This window comes from Nycticebus coucang, chromosome 24, assembly GCF_027406575.1.
Source record: "Nycticebus coucang isolate mNycCou1 chromosome 24, mNycCou1.pri, whole genome shotgun sequence".
In the NCBI taxonomy this organism is placed as follows: Eukaryota; Metazoa; Chordata; class Mammalia; order Primates; family Lorisidae; genus Nycticebus; species Nycticebus coucang.
Genome location: NC_069803.1, coordinates 22257753 through 22276605, shown reverse-complemented (window position 1 = coordinate 22276605; position 18853 = coordinate 22257753). Strand labels below are relative to the sequence as shown.

General features: G+C 53.8%; 1 protein-coding gene across 3 annotated transcripts in view; it reads left to right on the top strand.

The window, feature by feature from the left end:
- The window catches only part of GFRA2 (GDNF family receptor alpha 2), an 84940-nt gene extending 67921 nt beyond the window's left edge, over positions 1-17019 (top strand). For all 3 annotated transcript variants that reach the window (XM_053578744.1, XM_053578747.1, XM_053578745.1), the window contains 5 exons: positions 2626-2735; positions 3485-3625; positions 5415-5587; positions 14752-14805; positions 15676-17019. In XM_053578744.1, coding sequence (XP_053434719.1) covers positions 2626-2735; positions 3485-3625; positions 5415-5587; positions 14752-14805; positions 15676-15798 — 601 coding nt within the window. In that variant the 3' untranslated portion in view covers positions 15799-17019. The remainder of the gene's footprint in view (positions 1-2625; positions 2736-3484; positions 3626-5414; positions 5588-14751; positions 14806-15675) is intronic.
- Positions 17020-18853: the final 1834 nt, after the last annotated feature.

Here is an 18853-nt window from a genome sequence, read left to right as displayed (position 1 = left end):
ACCTGTTAGAGTCTCTGCCCCTGCCAGCCAGCCTACCTCCCAGGACCCTGTAGGTGTGGGACAGGGGCAGAGACCCCACTCCCACCCACCCTCTCACAGCACTTTCTCTCATTTGCTGGGCTCCAGAGTGGGACAGATACGGGTTTTGACACTTAAGACCGAGTTTTCTTCTGCAGAGGGGAAGACTTGGTTGGGAGCTGGGCAGTGAGGAAGTAGAAAGTGTATTTAGGGGCTGGAATGAGGTCGGGGACAACTGCTTATTGCTTTTTTAGAGGCACAGAATGATGGCTGTGTAAGGAACTTTGAGGTCTCTAAACCGCCCTCCTGCACAGGAGCAAGGGCATCTGTCTTGTTCATGGAGCTGTGGGTTTTTGAGTCCTGGCTCCTGTGCTCTATAGCTCTGTGAGCCTTGACCAAGTTGTTTAGCTTCTCTGAGACTCAACTTTCTTCTCTGTAAAATGGTATAATAATAACTATTGCTTGTCAGATCTCACACTGTGTTTGTGAGGTTTAAATGATAAAAGATGGATGTGAATAAGCCTTTAAAAAATCATGATGGCAAGATACACAGAAAGGAAAATTTGCCTTTTTAGCTTTTTTTTTTTGTAGAGACAGAGTCTCACTTTATGGCCCTTGGTAGAGTGCCATGGCATCACACAGCTCACTCTGACAACCTCCGACTCCTGGGCTTAAGCGATTCTCTTGCCTCAGCCTCCCGAGTAGCTGGGACTACAGGCGCCCACCACAACGCCCAGCTATTTTTTGGTTGCAGTTCAGCCGGGGCCGGGTTTGAACCCGCCACCCTCGTATATGGCGCCCTACCAACTGAGCCACAGGCGCCGCCCCTTTTTAGCTATTTTTAAGTGTTCAGTGGCATGAAGTAGATTCGTGTTCAGTGGCATGAAGTAGATTCATATTGTTGTAAAGCCATCACCACCCTCCGTCTCCAGAATTTTACATCGTCCCAAATTGTGAAATGACCATTTCAACTATAAAGTAAGAGTGCTTTCTATACACTTGATAAATAAGAAAACTTAGTTCCTGTGACGCAAGGGACTTGCCCATGGTAGCGAGTTGGAGTAGAGCTGAGCTGAGAATTGTGGCCCCCTGACTTGGCTGCAGGGGCCTGGGACACATGAGTCCTCTTTGGGGTTGAATCTCTCTGGAAGACTTCTTCCTTCTCTCAGAACCACCCCCAGGACCAAGGGGCCTCCAGCATACTGGAGTTTGTCCAGCGGTGAGACACACTTAACCTACACTCAGCCTACACTCAGCCCTTGCTCTTGGGCTTTCTTGGTGAGGACACTCCCAGGGGTACTGGTACCTCCGTGGGCAGCCCGTGTCCCTCTGCTGGCTCAGGCTATCTCAGTCCCCCCTCCCGTCTCTCTGTCCTCTTGTTCTACCTGTTCCTTTCTCAAATGGGATGAAGCTCCACAGAATTTGGGGTGAACTTGAGGATGGCTTTGTGAGGTCCTTTATATGTGCAGAGTGTGGGTATGGGAGCCAGACAGCCCAGGTCCTGGGCTTTCCTGAAGCTGCTCTTTGAGTTACCATAGCATTCTCGTGCAGCTTGTGGTTATTGATGTCCTACTGTGTGCACCCATCATTGAGAAAATGCCAATGAACAGGATGTTATTACTAGTTGCTTGGAACTGCTGGGAGACATAGGCGATAAGATATGTGAGGCCACATGGCAAAGGGCGCTCACCTGTAGGAGGTGACATGGTCAGGGAGGGGAATGTCCTCCTCCAGCCCAGGCTGATGGTAGCACCTGTGGTCAGATCTCCAGGACAGGAGGAAGCAGGAGTAGGGATTGCTGAGCATGGTAGACTCGGGTGTCCCTGTGCTCCATGGGACCTCCCACATTGGGCCTGGTTCTGGGGGTGACAGACCCGGCTCAGACAGTGTCTGTCTTCAGGCAGCTCTTGGCTTGTGGGGAGCACAGAGCCGTGCATGAGCGGCACCATCATCAATGCCGGCAGAGAGGAATGGGCGACATCATGCTACAGATGTGCGGGATGGAAAGGCTGATTTGCCTGGAAGAATTGGGGACTGAGCGGAGGGATGGCAGGGGAGCCTTAGCTCTGACTGGATGCAGGAGAGTCCAGCCGGGAATGCCCATTGCGCGTCCCACCCTAAGATAATTCCTCTTTCACCGCCCTGGGTGCTTGTTCCTTTGACCCACAGACGGGTCCTAGGAGGTAGCCAGGGCAGGGATTATTGTACCCATTTTGCAGATGGGAAGAATGATGGCAAGGCCATCCAGGAGTGTGGCTGAGCAGAGAGCAGGGCCCAGCTTTCCTGCCTTGGGTCCCTGGGTTCTCTGTGAACTTACCCCAGGTCATCTCTCTGTTCTCTGCCTAAAAGAGCCATTTGGAGCAGGCAGTGGCAGTGCCTTTTAAAGTCCTTTTTGTGAGTGGGTCACTGGTTCTTTGTCTCTGTCCTCAAGGAGTTCACAGTTTGAGGCCCCTGAGAGTTGGTTCCTCCTCCTCTCTGTCTTCCTGGCTTCTCCCCGTGCTGGGACACTGCAGGGGGAACATGCTCTGACTGCTGGGCAGGGGGAGCAGAGGATGGAGGCGGCCAGACTAAACTATTTTCTCTGTTGGGTCTTCTCTCCATCACCAGGTCCCGGCTGGCGGATTTTCATGCCAACTGTCGAGCCTCCTACCAGATGGTCACCAGCTGCCCTACAGACAATTACCAGGCATGTCTGGGCTCCTATGCTGGCATGATTGGTAAGGCCCCCTCTGCCCCAGCACCCCTGGGCTTGCAGGTGCTTCTCACTGTGCCCCTCTCAGCAGGGCAGGGGCTTTGGCCCAACTCAGACAGCTGGTGGAGGTAGCCTCCTGGCCTTCTCTGTGGCAGATTGAGCTGGGGGAAACAGCTCTGTGGCTAGGAGGTAGAGGCCTGTCTCTATCTCTATTGTAGGGAGGAGGGCCTGATCCTTATTGTGGGGGCTTATGAGGCTTTTGAAATCAGAAGAAAAGGTAACATTTATGGCATGGTTCTGACATTTTGGGCATTGCACTAAGCCATTTACATGGACTGACTATCTGGGGTCTCGTGACAGCTCCTACTAGTGGGGTGTTGCTATTTCCATTTTACAGATGAGGAAACTGAGGCATGGAAAGTTCAGTAGCTTGCACAGGCTCGCTTCGCTGGTCAGCACTGGCACTGGGATGCAAGCCCAGGCTGTGAGCCTCACTCATCCTGATTCTAGCACACGCTGTGATTGTTGGTGAACGAGAAAGGCAGGGCCCACCCAAGGGGAGCAGCTTCTTGGCCTTCTTGGGGGCGAGGAGCATCCTCTAAGGATCTGTCCCCCACAGTAGTGCTCAGAGTTAGGAACTGACATATGTGTGTGTTTTGGGGATAATGGGGTGACAGGTCCTCAGCCCTTGCCCTGATGTGTCAGGGGCCCTGGAGCTCAAGGTGAAGGCCTTACTGTCCCTTCCTCCTTTCCTTCCCCTTTCTCCCTGCCCAGGGTTTGATATGACACCCAACTACGTGGACTCCAGCCCCACTGGCATCGTGATGTCCCCCTGGTGCAGCTGTCGTGGTAGTGGGAACATGGAGGAGGAGTGTGAGAAGTTCCTCAGGGACTTCACCGAGAACCCGTGCCTCCGTAAGTGCTGGCGTGTCCTCCCCATCCCCAGATGCCCCTCATGGCCTCCTCTGTCCTAGCCACACCCTTGGGGATGACCCCACATCCCATGGGGATGACCAGTGGTACATATGATGCTTCTCCATCATGGGTGTTGTCTACAGGGGTTTTGAGCTTTGGAGATTCACACCATGACTGCAAGCAGGCCAGCTCTAGCCATGCGCTTTTGGAGATGGAGCCCTCTCCTGAGGGTTGCCAGCATTTGTCACTTCTCCCTTGAATGAGCTCATTTGCTCTTGGAGTTGATGACTTTCTTTTCACGCTCAGCCTGCCTTGGATCTTTCCAGTCTGACACCCATTGCTGTCTGTGTCCGCCTGAAGCTCTCTTCTCTCTTTCCCTCCCTCCTTTCTTCCTTCCTTCCACCTGTCCCTCCATCCTCCTCTCCATCCTTTCTCTATGGTACTGGAGATACAGAGAGACAAGTCACCAGGGAATGTGCAGTCTGATGGAGGCAGACGGAGGGGCTGCTGTGATCACAGAATGGGGTGACAGATCCCAGAGTGGGGGTCTACTCAGCGCTCTTAAGCAGCCAGGGTGGGGATGCCCAAGTCGCCAGGAGGAGGGAGGCCCTCAAGGCTTCTGAGAGGATGAACCCATTGCTGGCTGAGTGCCTGGGTATCAGTCAGGGAGCACCTGCCAGTGCACCTAGGGCGGAGGTCCAGGGGACCACAGAAGGTCATGGCAGGTTGAGGGAACTGCCCACCACGGTGTAGCATTGCTACATAGCACTGAAAGTGACTAGAGTGGCGGAGTTCTCCGGATAGGTGGAAAGCATCCTCCTCATGGAGGACCTCGCATGCCTGAAGTCATATGGATCTTCCTGCCCTGCAGGTAATGAGGGTGGCAGTTTGGGTCCCTGAAGGGATATCAGCAGGTGGTGCTGAGATCAGGTCAGCTTTCCAGAAATCTGATCTGCCTGTGGTGTGGAGGTTAGAGGTGGGGTTCTGACAGGTGACTCAACACAGAGAGTCACATCAGAAGGCTGTGGTAGCTGCTCATGAGGGAAGACAGTGATGTGGGTCACAGGAGGGCGGGCAGTGAAGAGAGATGGGTTGGAGAGGTCTTTAGGAGGTGGGCTCAGTTGATGGCTGGAGGGTGTTTAGGGAGGCACTGTGGGTGACCCCAAGATTCTGACTTGGGGGAATTGGGCAGGTAGAGATGGAAATACAGGGGGAAGGAAGCAATGGTTGGCATGGTTGGGAGTGGTGCCTAGTCAGGCTTTGGCATGATGAGTTAGAGCTACACACAGAACATGGAAGTCGAGATTTTCTAGGGTCTTCTCTAGACAGTGTGGGAGGATGGAAGGCCACTCGGAAAGGATATAGTGTAGAGAGGGCAGAGGGCTGAGCCTTGGGCCCTTGGGATGCCAGTGGTGGTGGCAAAGGAGCCAGGACAGTCTGTGCCTCCGGAGTTGGGCTGGGGAAGCTCCTGAAGGCATGGCCTACAGCACTTGGCACAGAGGAGATGCCTGGGCACCCTTGAGGCTCCCCGCCCCCCTATTTCTTCTTTTCCTCCCTTTCCTCTTCTGCGTGCCTCATCACGTGTCTCTTTCTACTTTGGTTTCTCAGTCTTTCTCAACCTCCGGAGCTTTTTCCTTCCCGAGGCGTGAAAACTTGGTAGGTGCCTGAAAGGGGCTTCCGCAAAATTGAATTTGGATGTGCTACACTCTCTCCCAGCTTCTAGACTGTTCCAAGGGAAGGCAGTGGGCAGGCTGAGATGGGTCCTGACATTTACCTGCCCCCACCCCAGGGAACGCCATCCAGGCCTTTGGCAACGGCACAGATGTGAACGTGTCTCCAAAGGGCCCCTCATTCCAGGCCACCCACGCCCCTCGGGTGGAGAAGACTCCTTCTTTGCCAGATGACCTCAGTGACAGCACCAGCCTGGGGACCAGTGTCATCACCACCTGCACGTCTGTACAGGTGAGGGGATATAGCTAAGGGGTTGGGGCAGCACTGTGCTGCTAGAAGTGGCATGGGACATGATTCGGTTAGGGCCAGGGAGGGAGCGCTGACTGCCTTCACTTCAGAGCAAGGACTCTGGAGGCAGGGGAGGGGGTGGTGGGCGTGGTTCTTCTCCTGCCCATTTATTTGGGCATTCATGGCCCAAGTGTCAAACACCTGTTAAATCACAGTTCTATGCCAGATGACATGGGGGTACAAGTGAAATGTAATAGTTATCACTTAATAACCACCTGCTAGTTACCAGGTAGTGTGTTACAGATCCTCTGCCTGTCTCACTGAATTGTCACACAATGAGATGCTGGTATTCTGGTTTTACACATAGGAAATTAATCTGGAGGGCTTAGGTGATACACTTAAGATCACACAGCTGGTTGGTGGTAGAATACGATTTCAAACTTACATCCAGTTCCAAAGTCCATCATGTTCATTTGTCCATGAATCCGCCTGTCCATCCATCCACCTGTCTATCCAACATGTGTCACATAGCCAGTGTGTGCCAGGTCTTGTGAAAGGTGCCTGGATTCACTATGAATGAGGCCAAGACAATTTTGGATTTTGTGGTTCTTTTTTTTTTTTTTTGATTTTGTGGTTCTTATGGTCCTGTTGAGGCTCAAGCATTTAAATTAGCAGCAGACATGGACTGAAGTTGGTGCTGTGAAACATGTGGCACTGTCAGTTGCACACCACAGGGCTTCTCACTCAGTTTCTCTCTCTGCTAAGCTGCCCATTGGTTCATGTCCCCATTCTCTATCGTAGGTTCTCTGCTGAAGAGGTTGGTTCTAGAAAGAACACACACACACAGCCCTAGGATAAAGAATTTAGAAGGGGACCCAGTGCAGAATATCAGGGAGGGCGGAGAAGGAAGGGTACAGGGAGGTTGTGGCAGGTGGCCATGGGCATTTCAGCCAGGAGCTGGGACTTGAATTGCCAGGCAGGTTGGAGGGTGTGAGGAGCAGTCGGGGGGGCCACACACAGGTGTAGGGGGAGCAAGACCTGGCTGTGTGTGAAGCTGTGAGGAACCAGTTTGAATGGGGCACTGGGCTCATGGGGTCAACCATGAGGATCCTCAGTGCCAGGATGAGGATGTGAGCAGGGACTTGGCCTGGTGAGCATGAGGGTCCCTCCCGGGCGCCCATGGCCTATGTGCTGGTGCCTGTCTGGTGGGGGAAGCCCTCTTCCCACCCACTTCCTCTCCCTGGCAGGGTCTCCTGCTCAGTAACAGCTGACTTCCAGGAACCCTGCTGCTGTGCTTGGCAGGGAGCTCTTCCATGTCCTGCTCCCTCCATTAGGCCCTTCTCATTTGGGCAGAGGTGCCCGTGTCACCCTTGGGCGGTCCTAATGGCACTGAGCATGCTTGAGTGGCTACCACCAGGGTCCTACTCTACAGATAGTTGCCCGCTCAATTTCACGCTGGAGTGGTGGGCAGATCAGCCAGCCAGATCTGTGCCACCTGTCAGGTGACTGTGCCCTGGTGTTGACCTCCAGGCCTCCCTGCTTGTTGCCTCCTGAGGTGCCCCTTGGCTGCCAACCCTCCCGAAGACCCTCTCTGTGCTTCCTTTTGGGTGTAGGAGAGCTCAAGGCCATGACTCCAGCCCCTGATGACTCTGAGTCCCATTTTTACCTTTTTTGTTTTCCCTCAGCAGTTTGCTAAACTGCCCATCGCTTGGTCCCTTCCCGCCCCAGCCTGGTTTTCTGCAGACCTGCCATCTGGGGGCTGCCTGGACCATGGTCGATTCCAGTGGAGATAATGGTGGTTTGTCAGTGAGGTGTGTGTGTGAAAGTACACAGCGTTAGGTGTTGTGAATTCTGGGGGCTGGGACTGCCTCCTAGCAGGTGTCTCCTATGATCTGGCCCTAGTGAGTGTCCACTGGGGCCTTGTGACAGAGTCATGCTGGGCAGGAGAGCCGGGCCAGCCCTCCCTGGAGGAAGGGAGAGAGGCAGACTCCCCAAAGGAGCTGTCACCATCACTTTCCAGGCTCCTTCTTGGAGGAGTGGAAGAGAGGGCCCCTGACTCCATAACTGTCCTGTTATTTAGTGAACACCTGCTATTCCATGCCAGGTGCTGGGGGTGTGGCATGAGTGGCGCAGTGGGGCTGGCATGGGGTCTCAAGGCCACACTGGGACCCCATGGCTGTCAGCTCCCCTGGTGGGGGCCATTTCTGCTCAAATGGCTCTGTGGTGGTCCTTGTGGGACCCTTGGGAGTTAGGGACTCCCATCGTTATAGAAGGGAGTTCTTGCGTGAGGACAGGGACAGGGAGCCATGGGTGCCTGTTGGGGGGAAGCTGGTGGACCCCAGATTCTCCATAGAGAGATAGGCAGGATGCTTTAATGATCTCTATGCTCCTCTAGCCTTCCTCATTCCTTGGGGAAGCCTTAGGGCCCCCAGAGATGGCTGCCAGTTGGGGACCATGCATGGTATCTGGATGTCAGGACTTGAAGGACCCTCTGAGGTCTCCTTCCCAAACCCAGGGGAGGCCTGGCCAGGGCAATAGCTGATCCTTAGCCCTGTAGGTGGTGGCTGGGCAGGGCCAGCCTGGTCACCTGGTGTGGCTTCCTCCTCCAGGTCTGCTCCCATGAAGGACTTTCCCACTTTGGGGTGGGGGGGTGGGATGTGGGTGCTAGGCTGCAGTGTGGGAATCTTGACTCCACAGAGGAGCTGGGAGGCCCCTGCATGTGCCGTGTGTCCAGTGCTGCCTCAGAACCTGCTCTGGTGTCGTCTCCTCCTGACTGTGGCCCCCACCTGGGTGGCACGTCCTGCCGGGGACCCTGTGGAACTTGGAGAAGGCCTGGTGGGGTCTTTGCTGGGGCCTGTGCCCTGCCTGTCTGTGTCCCTTGTCTGAATTTCCTCACCCTTTCCCATCCCACTATTCCCTGGAGCAGGGAGTCTGTGGTGAGCAGGGCAGTCTTGGACTCTGATCCAAGGCCCTTTGTACTTGAAGCCTGGCGAGGGGACCGGGGTCCAGGCCTGCAGATGGGCAAGCCAGACGCAGGGCCTGCACTTGTCAGTTCCTTGAGCAGGATGCCTCTCCTTCCCCCTTCCACCATTTTCCACCAGCAACCCCCCCTCAAATGTCACCTCTTGGGGTCATCTTCTTAGATTCCACCCAGGCAAAGTCATCATCTGCGTGCCCCCCATCATGGTGTGTCCTCTCTCTGTTACGCCAGTGTCCCAGATGCTGGGGTGATGTCTCCTCCTCCCGTGTCACCCTGTGTAGCTCAGAGCATAGGGCCTAGCATGAGGCAGGTGCTTTGTACAGGTTGAAGGGAAGAACCCAGAGTTCTGATTTCATTTGATTAATCAGAACTTCTGCTCTCTTCTAGGATAGGGGTGCTATTCTCAGCTCTCCTTCCTTCCCTTAGAGCCCTCAGTATGCAGGGTACTAGGTGGGTACAGAGGGAAAGATGCAGGAAGATTGGCTTCTTTGCTCATATGATGGAGTCTGGGGGAAGACTATGATGGGTCAGTGGTCTCCCTGGCCATGTCCTATTGTCACCATCCCTGTCATTCCCTTTGTTGTTGTTCTGGGCCCAGAGTGCCAGTTTGCAGGGCCCCATCCCATCAGCTGGAGTCTCACCTTTCCTGGGGTTGGGTGCCCTTGACATACATCTCTTTTGCTCTCAACCTACCAATTCCTGCTCTTACCCTTGACAAAACCAGTCACATCTTGGGGGAATGGAAAGTGTGTTTTCAAGGGCTGCCCCAAGGCCCTCTCACGATGTACCTGTAGCAGGCTCCACAGCTAGTGGCGGCCACCTCTCCCTATTTGCTCCCTGGACGAGTCCCCCACCCCATGCACAGGCCTGAGAGCATCGCAGCGTAGGACTGAGAGACCCATTCGTGTGTACAATCATTTATTTAGCAGAAGTTCTTGCTGCCTGTCACCATATCCCAGGCCCTGAAGCTAACAAGCTTGGCAGGCTGGTGCCCTGGTGCTTACACCAGTGAAGTAGATGGGAGCAGCCTCAGGTGATTTTGATGAGAAGGCGACTGGTGCCCTATCCCTTGTGGGGTTGGTAGGGTGGGATAGGGTCTAGCAGAGGCCACTGCCTCGATAGGGAGTGGAAGCCAAGGACTTACAGATGTTGCGACACTTGCTGCCAGGCCCAGAAGAGTAGAGAGGACAAGATACGTGCAGCCGTGGAGCTGGGGTTGGGGTGGGCCCAGGCATCCCAGGCGGAGGGCATGGGGTAAGGACAGCAGCAGTAGGGTCCACCCTACCTGTTTTTATAAAGTAAATTTTATTGGAAAAACAGCCAGATTCTGTCATGTATGCCTGTCTCTATGTCACAGGCAGAGTTGAGTAGTTGTGACAGATGACATGTGGCCTGCAAAGCCTATTTACTTGCTCTCTGGCTCTTGGCAGAAAGCATTTGTGGACCTGGGTTTGGGTGGGATGCAGAGGATTTAGTGGGAAGGAAAGGTGGACGTGTGACATGAATGGCAGGTGGAAGTGGTGAGTGTTGAGAGGCCTTGGACAGCTCTGGAGCCAAGGAGTGGTGAGTTGTGATCAGAACTCTGATTTAGCAAGATTAATTTGACAGTAGGTGAGGACTGGCTGACAAGGGAGAGGTAGAAGCCCTGTTAGGAGATCTCAGCCATAGTGGGGGGCAGGAAAGGAGGGCCTGAAGTGGGGTGGTGGCAGGGGGTATGGGGAGGAAGAGGTGTGAATTATTGTGGGCAGGTGCAGGTGAGGGGAAGGCCAAAGGCACTGGGATTTAGGGGTGGGGCCAGGAATAGAACACAGGAGAGCATGGCCAGCTCAGGCCAGCAGGACAGATGTGGACTCAGTCACTAGCACCTGTGTCAGGTCAGGCTTTGGGCCTAGGGTGGGGACAGAAGAGGGCCAGGGAGAGAAGGAAGACAATAGTTTCCTTCCAACTTCCAGGACATTGGGGTCTCCTGGGGAGAAAGTTCTAGAAGGATTAAGTGAGCCTTGGCTGTAGGCCTCCCTCCTTGTCTGTGCCCTTCTCCCAGTGCCCCCTGCAGGGGCAGACTCTTTCATGCTTCTGGTGGGACTCCACTGTGACGCCCATGGGGAGTCACCTCTTTCCATAAACTCCCTCTACCTGCCTCCAAGGCAGAAACTTTGTTCTTGGGAGCCCTGTGTCCTGCCATCCTGCGGGACACTGTCGAATCAAACCTTGAGCTTGCCTCTGGGGGATGAACGGCTCAGAGAGGGGACATGGGTGAGGCTGGAGTGACCCCAGCTGTGCCCCTGCACTCACACACATGGAAGAAGAGCAGCCTTCTCTCCCCTTCGTGCTGATTGAACTGGCGTGCAGGTGATTATGTGGGGGTTGATCAGGGAGTGAGTCCCTCTGGGGAAAGGCATTTTCTGGAGGGGTTGCTGAGTTTGAGCCACTGGTAGTCTAGATCTTGGGTGGTGGAATTTCTTTCTTTCTGCCCCTCCCTCCACCCTGTGCCACTGTCAGAAAAGGCAGCTGCTGGGCAGACACCCTGTGCCCTGTGTGCCCAGGCTGGCTGTCCTGGGAAGTCACTGCAGGTTTTGCTCTCTGCCCTGTGTTTCTGGAAATCAGGGAGCTGTGTCTACCTGGGGCAGAGGCATTTGCCTTGGGGGTTGTCATCTGCAGAGATGGGAGCTGGCGGGGGCAGGAGGCGACCTGCTTGCTTGGGCTTCACCTTCCTCACCCCCTTGCGGCTTTGTCCTGGTCCCTGCCTTCCTATGCAGGTGCACAGCCCTCCTGCTGCGCCACGTGTGGTATCTCACGTGATCATCATAGTTGGTTAGTGAGGTGTGTTTATCTGTCCCCATTTTCCAGATGAGGAAATTGAGGCTCCAGCAGACTTACCCTGGCTTGTTGGCAGAGCCAAGCCGTGCACTCAGGGCTCTGGCCTCTCAGACCCCGCTGCTATTCCACTTCTAGGCCTCCCAGGATCAAGGGGCTGTCCTGGGAAGATAGACACCAAGGCTGAGGACCCTTCAGTCTGGGGTGGGTCTGTGGGGACAAAAATCTGTTAACTTGATCTCAAAGCACCTAGGGAAGCCACCTGATGGGTAACCACAGCTGGAGTGTAGCCCATCGGCCATGGATGCCTGCCCAGCTGCAGTCTGTGGGCTCAGAAAGACCTAGACAAATGTGGATGATGGCTCCATGTTGGGGGCTGGGGAAGGGTCGCATCCCTGATCTTCATGGAGGCCAGTCCTTTCTCCACCAGAACCACCTATCACTGGGTGGATGTTCCATGTGGGTGGGGGTATGTGGGCCTAGGGCCCCTTCCCTCCTCTGGTGTCCCCTCCCCTCCCCTGCATCTTTGTCTCCCTACCCTTCTCCCCCCTCCCCCGCTGTCCCTTCCCCCTCTGTCCCTTGGCCTATCCCTCCCTTTCCCTACTATCCCTCTGCCCCATCCTGTCCCCTGCCTCTTTGTCCCTTCTGCTCCCTTCTGCTCCTCCCCCCCTTTCCTCCCCTTCCCCCCTCCTCTTCTCTGTCCCCTGGCTCTCCCCTCCCCACTCCGCGCCCTCTGGTGCCTTTTCCTTTCCTCTGCTTCTCCCTTCACCTGGGCTCCTGTCTGCTGTCCACCTCCCTCCTTGTTCGCCTCGTCCCTCTCTCCTTCCCCATGTAATATTTGCCTCACTCCCCTCATTAAGGGGAACCTGTCAAGTCCTTCTCACTGAGGAGCAAAACCCAGTCATCCCGGGTTCTCTCCAGAAAGTGTCAGCATTCCAGACGTCTCCTCACACCTGGCTGAGCTGCCAGGCCAGGGCAGGATGCTGGTCCTCCTGCTTTGTCAGCAAGAGCTGACCTTGGCTATGACCCTGCCGGGCATCTAGGCCTGTCTGGGAGCCGGGCTTCCCTGAGATCTGGCTTCACAGCACAGAACACAGAGTGTGTGCTGGCCCCACCTTGGAACACTTCTACTTCAGCTGTTTTCTCTGACCTCATTTTGTTTCAGCAGTAGATTACTTTGAAAATGATTTTACACATAACTCCAGGATAGAAAATAAAAGATGGAACAGCTGTGGTTGGTGTGGGGTGAGGTCCTGGCACCCAGGGCTGCCTGCCTCTGTGGTGCCCTCTGGGCTCCATGCTTACTGCGTTCCATGGGATATGGAGACACAGGGATCAGGTGGGGACCCCAGAGGAGGCAGGGAGTGGTCTGCTACACCCAGAACCAAAGCAGGAATATCTGGAGTATCTGGGTATCTGCAGGGGCTGGGCTGTGGCACAGACTCTGACAGGCCACAGGATATCACAGGGGGGACCAAGGTGACTGGGTGGGGAGTAGTCAAAGGGCAAGGGAGGGAGGTGCAAGGCAGAGATGGAGCACAGCCTCTGAGGGGGTGGCTGTGTTGCTACTATCCCCACAGTGGCCTCACAGGAGCCTGGCTGGAGCAGCACCTATTCCCGGAGAGTGGAATCCAGTGGTTGGGTCTGGAAAGGCCTAAAAGCACAGGCATGCCCTTCTGCAGAGGGGAATCTGGGGACTTGGCTGGGCCCTTGCTTGGCACCTGGAGACACTGGTTCTGTGGTCCTGAACAGGCCCCTTCTGGGTGGAGTCCCTGGTTCTGTTCCTGCTGAGCTAATCATCACCATGGTCACAGCTCCACCATTGATTGGCATTGACTCTGTTCTTGCCTGGGTCTCTGTGTGACAGCTGGGTCCTTGTCTAGCTGACCAGATGCCCTGGGTGGTAGATTGCCTGTGGCGATGTTCAAGGGATCATTGATACTTCTGGCCAAGAGCAGTGAGTTAGGTATAATTTGTTGGGCTTTCCCAGTTGCTTCTGCATTTCCGACTTTTTTTTTTTTTTTTTTTTGGCCGGGGCTAGGTTTGAACCCGCCACCTCTGGCTTATGGGACCGGCGCCCTACTCCTTGAGCCACAGGCGCCACCCATCCCAGTTGCTTCTGGTGGCCAGCACTTCCCTGCCATTGGAAGCCAGGATGGAAACACTGCCTCCCCACCTTGGAACCCTTCTACTTCAGCTGTTTTCTCTGGCCTCATTTTGTTTAAGTAGTAGACTACTTTTAAAGTGATTTTACAAATAACTTCAGTTCCCATGGGTCGCGATGATGATGGTGATGATGATGATGATATGATAAAGGAGTGTTTTGTATCCATGTGGTTCTGCCACGGTAGAAAATCCTGGAATCATACCCCAGCCAGCCTGCCTTCCTCATCCCTCACTTCAGCCACAGGGCTCCCAGGTGCTGCACATCTGTTCAGGGTAGAAGTGCCCTGGCACATTCGCCATTGTCCACCTAACAGGTGCCAGTGGCAGACATCACTAATCATTCTACCTCTCTTCCCCGGGAGCCCTGATGAGGTTCATGATCTTTCCTACAGACCCCTCCAGCAGCCATGGGAAATTAACAGGACCTGGCACTCGGGTGCCATTTCTGATTTGTGGCATTCGTTCGTTCATTTGTGCATGCATCTAGTAAAACATTTATTGGTTTCTGTTATGAGCCAAACACTGCTCAGTGCAAGGAAAAGAAGACATAGTCCCTACTTTTGAGGAGCTCTGGGGAGCAGAGTTTAGAATCTGTTCCCCAGGACCCCAGGGGAGTCAGGACCTAATTGTTGAGGGTGTCAGAAAAGGGCAGGGGCCTTTTGCTGTGTGGGATTGAGCCAGCCATGTTCACTGTGTACTCCATGCTTAATGGTGCCAACAGTGGATGACAGGGCCTCTTCTGAGTCAGAAAAGCCTGGTGGCCTTTTTTTCCCTTTTTTTAAATTTCAGGTTAATATGAGGAATAAATGATTAGGTAACAATATTTGCATTTGTTAGGCAAAGTCCCTGTTGTAGTTGAGTCCCACACCCAAGAGGTGTGCTATAGGCACTTACATTGTACCCATTTGGTGGAGACAGACTAATCTTCCTCCCTCCTCCCCTCTCTTCCCCTCCTCCCCCTTCTCCTCTCTCTCCCCCTCCCCCCAACTTGAATTGAATTGTGTTTTTCTCTTGTGTGGGTGTGTATTAGATCATCTACTGGCTTCATATTAGTATTGAGTACATTGGATCCTTGCTTTTCCATTCTTGTGATACTTTACTAAGAAGAATGTGTTTCAGCTCTATCCAGGTTAATACAAAAGATGTAAAGTCTCCACCTTTTTCATGGCTTCTGGTGACCTATCCTTACTAATACCTTCTTTCACAGGAGCAGGGGCTGAAGGCCAACAACTCCAAAGAGTTAAGCATGTGCTTCACAGAGGTGAGTGAAGGGCAGAGGAGGGGAATGGACACGGGACTGGGCTGGAGGAGCTGTTCCCCATGTGAGCCTCAGACTCAGAGCCCCCAAATCCCATTGCATGGGCTGGGTCAGCTGAGCTTCTGGGCCCCGTGGACCTGGATGGACACTCACTCTGCTGGGTGGGGGTAGGGAATGCGAAGTCTGTATCAGGGGCCCATGGTTGTCTCCCTGGGGAGAGGAAAATGGCTCCCACATCTTCCTTTCTCTTAAGACAAATGTATTGACCATCTTCTCAGGGCTGGCTCTGTGATATTTACAGATGGAAAAAGACACAGTCCCTTCCTTGAAGCATGGGCCTTCATATAGTATATAAATATGACTTACAGACCTAAGATAATAACTTAGTGGAGAAGACAGGCAGTGTGGGATTCTGCAGAGGCCAGAGAGAGAATCTCAGACAGAGACATGAAGAGAGGGTTTTAGGGAGGAGGAGGGATTCGAACAAATTCAGGAAGAGAGAGTGTGACCTCCCTCTCCTTTCCTCTCAAGCCGCAGATCCTTGTGGCCCCTGAGATCTTTATACTCTCTCCTCCTTGCTGGGATGCAGGGTCCTAGACCAGTGCAGGGAAGAGCCAGCCGCTTTCCTGAGAGCCACCGCCCTGCGTCTTCCAGCCCCAGGGCTTGCAGCCGCAAAGGACAGAGCATTCACTGCCTTCTGTTCCTGTCCCACGTGGCTCCATGGAAGTGTGGCTCTGTCCTCTGGTTGGACAGGGAGGGCAGAGGCTTGAAGGGCCAGCTCTCAAATCCTTTCCTTTGCCCCATCCCAGGCCTACTGATGGTTGTTTTTAAAAATCATTCTCTTTGTTTCTCTCTCCTCCTCTGTGGACTCAGCTCACGACAAACATCATCCCAGGGAGTAACAGGGTGATCAAACCTAACTCAGGCCCCAGCAGAGCCAGACCCTCGGCTGCCTTCACTGCTGTCTCCCTCTTGATGCTGAAACTGGCCTTGTAGGCACCGGGAATGTGGCAGAAGATTTCTGAAAGCTACACAGACAAGAACACCCGCCTGACAAAATGGAAACACACACAGACACACACACACCTTGCAAAAAATAATTTTTTTCCCCCACCTTGTCGCCGAACCTGTCTCCTCCCAGGTTTCTTCTCTGGAGAAGTTTTTCTAAACCAAACAGATAAGCAGGCGGGCAGCCCAAGAGCCGGCCCTGCGGTCCCCTGGCAGGGGAAACCTGGTGCCAAGGAGGGCTCAAGGCTCTGGGAATGCCCTTCACTCTCTCCTGGTGTTTTCCTCTCTGGATCCTTTGGAAGCAGAAACCAAGAAGAGAGCCTTGCAGCCTAAGGGACTTATGGCTGTGCTCAGGGTGGGCTGGGGCAGGATGTTGCAGCTGCTTTTCTAAGCTGCCCACTCTAGAAACCTGCTGGGCTGGCAGGGCTGGCCATGGGGGTCCAGCCGGGCATGTTCAGCCCTTCCTCTTGGCTTCAAGGTGGGAGTTGGTCCCACTCTTGCTTTCTGCCCTTGGGCAGGCTATGGGAGTCTGTATCTGGGGTGGGAGCCGTTTATGCCGGTGGGGGAGCGCAGTGCTGGGCTCCCTCTGACTGTAGCACAGACTTCTGGGCCTGGCCCGCTCAGCTGCCTGGGAGACCCCCTTGTGGGGAGGGAGCAAAATGTGTGCACCAGCCCTAAGGGTGTTTCTTCCTCCTTGGTGGCTGGAATTTTGAGATCAAGAGAAATGATACTTTGTTGGCTTTTTTTGCTTCTTGTGAGTCCGTTTGGCGGGTCTCCCTTTGGGGAGAGGGATAGGGGAGACCACAGCGGGACACGTGCTGACAACACTCTGGTCTTTCTCAAGCCTCTCCTCTCTTCTCCCCTCCTCCGGTCCACGTTCTCTGCCCTTGTTTCCGAGACATACGTCAACTGTATGTACATACCAAGGCTCCTTTCTCGACATATATGTATATACACACCCGTATACATATATCGTGTGGTTTCCCCTTTCTTTCCTTTTTTTAAGAAGCAAAACTATCAAAATAATATCCCAACAGATGAGCGAAAATGTATTATTGTAAAGTTTATTTTTTTTAATAATGTTGTCTATAATGGGAACGAAAGGAAATCGACCCCGGCGTCCAGCTGCAGTCGGGCCGACTGGGCTCTGGCTGGGGTCCCTGATCGCGTCTGCGCTTAACCAAGGCTCCAATAAATGTACTAGGAAGCGAGCTGCCTGTGCCTCACTGATGCGTGTCTTTCTTCCCATTTTGTTCTTGTTTCAGTGCCACCTGTTGGCTGTGTACCTGGGGCTCCCAGTGGGCCCAGGGAAGTGTGTGTTCGTGTGCATGTGTGTACGCATATGTGTATGTGTGCCCCCATGGGTCTCATCCACATGTCCACGCGTGGGTAGATGGAGCTCTCTTGGGAGCTGGTTTGACACCCTAGGGTCTGAGATCCCAGCTGTGCAGAGTGGGCCAGGCTGTTTTGTCCCCTCCCTCTTCACCTTCCTTGTAACCCAAGCACCTAGGGCTCCTAGACATGGGGACGGTGGAGGGACAAAGAACGGGGCTTTACATTTTGGGACTGCTTTATTTTCAGGCTGCCTGGGTGGCCCTGGTAGGTGGCTCTGGTAGCCTTCCCTACAGCGGGGAGCTGTGCGCCCTGGGGACTGGGGTCATTTGATTGTGATTGCGTGATTGTGAAGGCAGGGCCCTGGCCTCTAGGGTCCCACCAGAGAAGGAAGGTGACTGTGAGTGCTTTGGGGTCGGGGTCCAGAAGAACACACAGTTTTCTTTCATCTCTCTTCATCCCCTCCTTCCTTCTTTGTCCATTTGCCATCCCTACCCCACCTGGACACTGGGCCTGCCGTATTCCCCCAGAGAGACTCTCCCTGGGGAGGACTGGGAGGAGGCCTGCTGGCTGAGAGTGTGTGTGGGCCTGTGTGTGTGCATGTGTGTGTGTGCATGCGTGTGTGTGTGTGCTTGCACATGTTCATGTGTATCCACGGCAGGAGGGAGGAGGGAAGAACGGCAGGCGAGGGGACATGCCCACTGTCAGCCTGACCTTCAGAGCTGCGCGTGATCCTGTCCTGTCACCACTGGATGATGGGATATCATTTTCCAGTCTCTCAGTCCTGGGTCACCTCACATGGCTCTTGTTTCTGGTTGCACATGTGTTAGGAACATCTGCTTCAGGCAGTGATCACTGGGGCATGTTTCATTCTGGCCTCTGCAAGGAGGGAGGACATTGAGCTGGTCAGCTGTCTGGCCAACTCCGCCTGGCCTTACTGTGGATAGAGGAGGTGGTTGTGGCAGCCCCTTGGGAATCCATGCTCCTTGCAAACAGGAAGAAGGTGGCTCACAGAACCAGTGGGAGGTGGGAGGACTCGGCTAGGGGAGGGCAGAAGCCAGAGGACAGGACCTTCTGGGTCAGCGTCCTGCTGCTTCTGTGATGAACAACTACCTGCCTTAAGCCAGCTGGCCAGACTGGGCCTTGTGCCTGCCCCCATCATACTTGGGTTGGACAAGGATCTGTCACTTCTGGTATCCCTAAGGATGCAAGTCCTTGTTACATACTAGGGAAGAGAAAATCTCCCAAAGGGAAATTGAGGTAGAAGGGTGGGATAGATGCTGGGTAGCTGTTCTCTGTCTTAAAACCTTGTCTCATCCAAATAGCATGTGGTAGAATTTTACCAGTGAGTATTCGTTCTTTTGATTGAGACAATTCCCTGTTCTCTGTGATTCTCAAAAAATACCTACATAAAACTGGGAAGAAAAAAAAAACTGGGAAGGGTAAAATGTTACTATCTTTATGTTAATTAACTTGGTGTTGTGAATGAATCTTAGCAACAGGAAGACATTTGGGCCTAGACATTGAGATTGGTGTTAAGGGACGGACAAGGGGAGAGAAACAGGAAGTGAATCAGGAAAAGATTGATAGGGACCACCAGAGATAGGTTTTGAGTTATTTTAGAGTTATTTGGGGACAGTGCAACCGCATGCAGTTTAGGCTCCCTCTGCCTTTACCTCTGCATCAGCAAAGTGTAAAAATTAGCCACCAG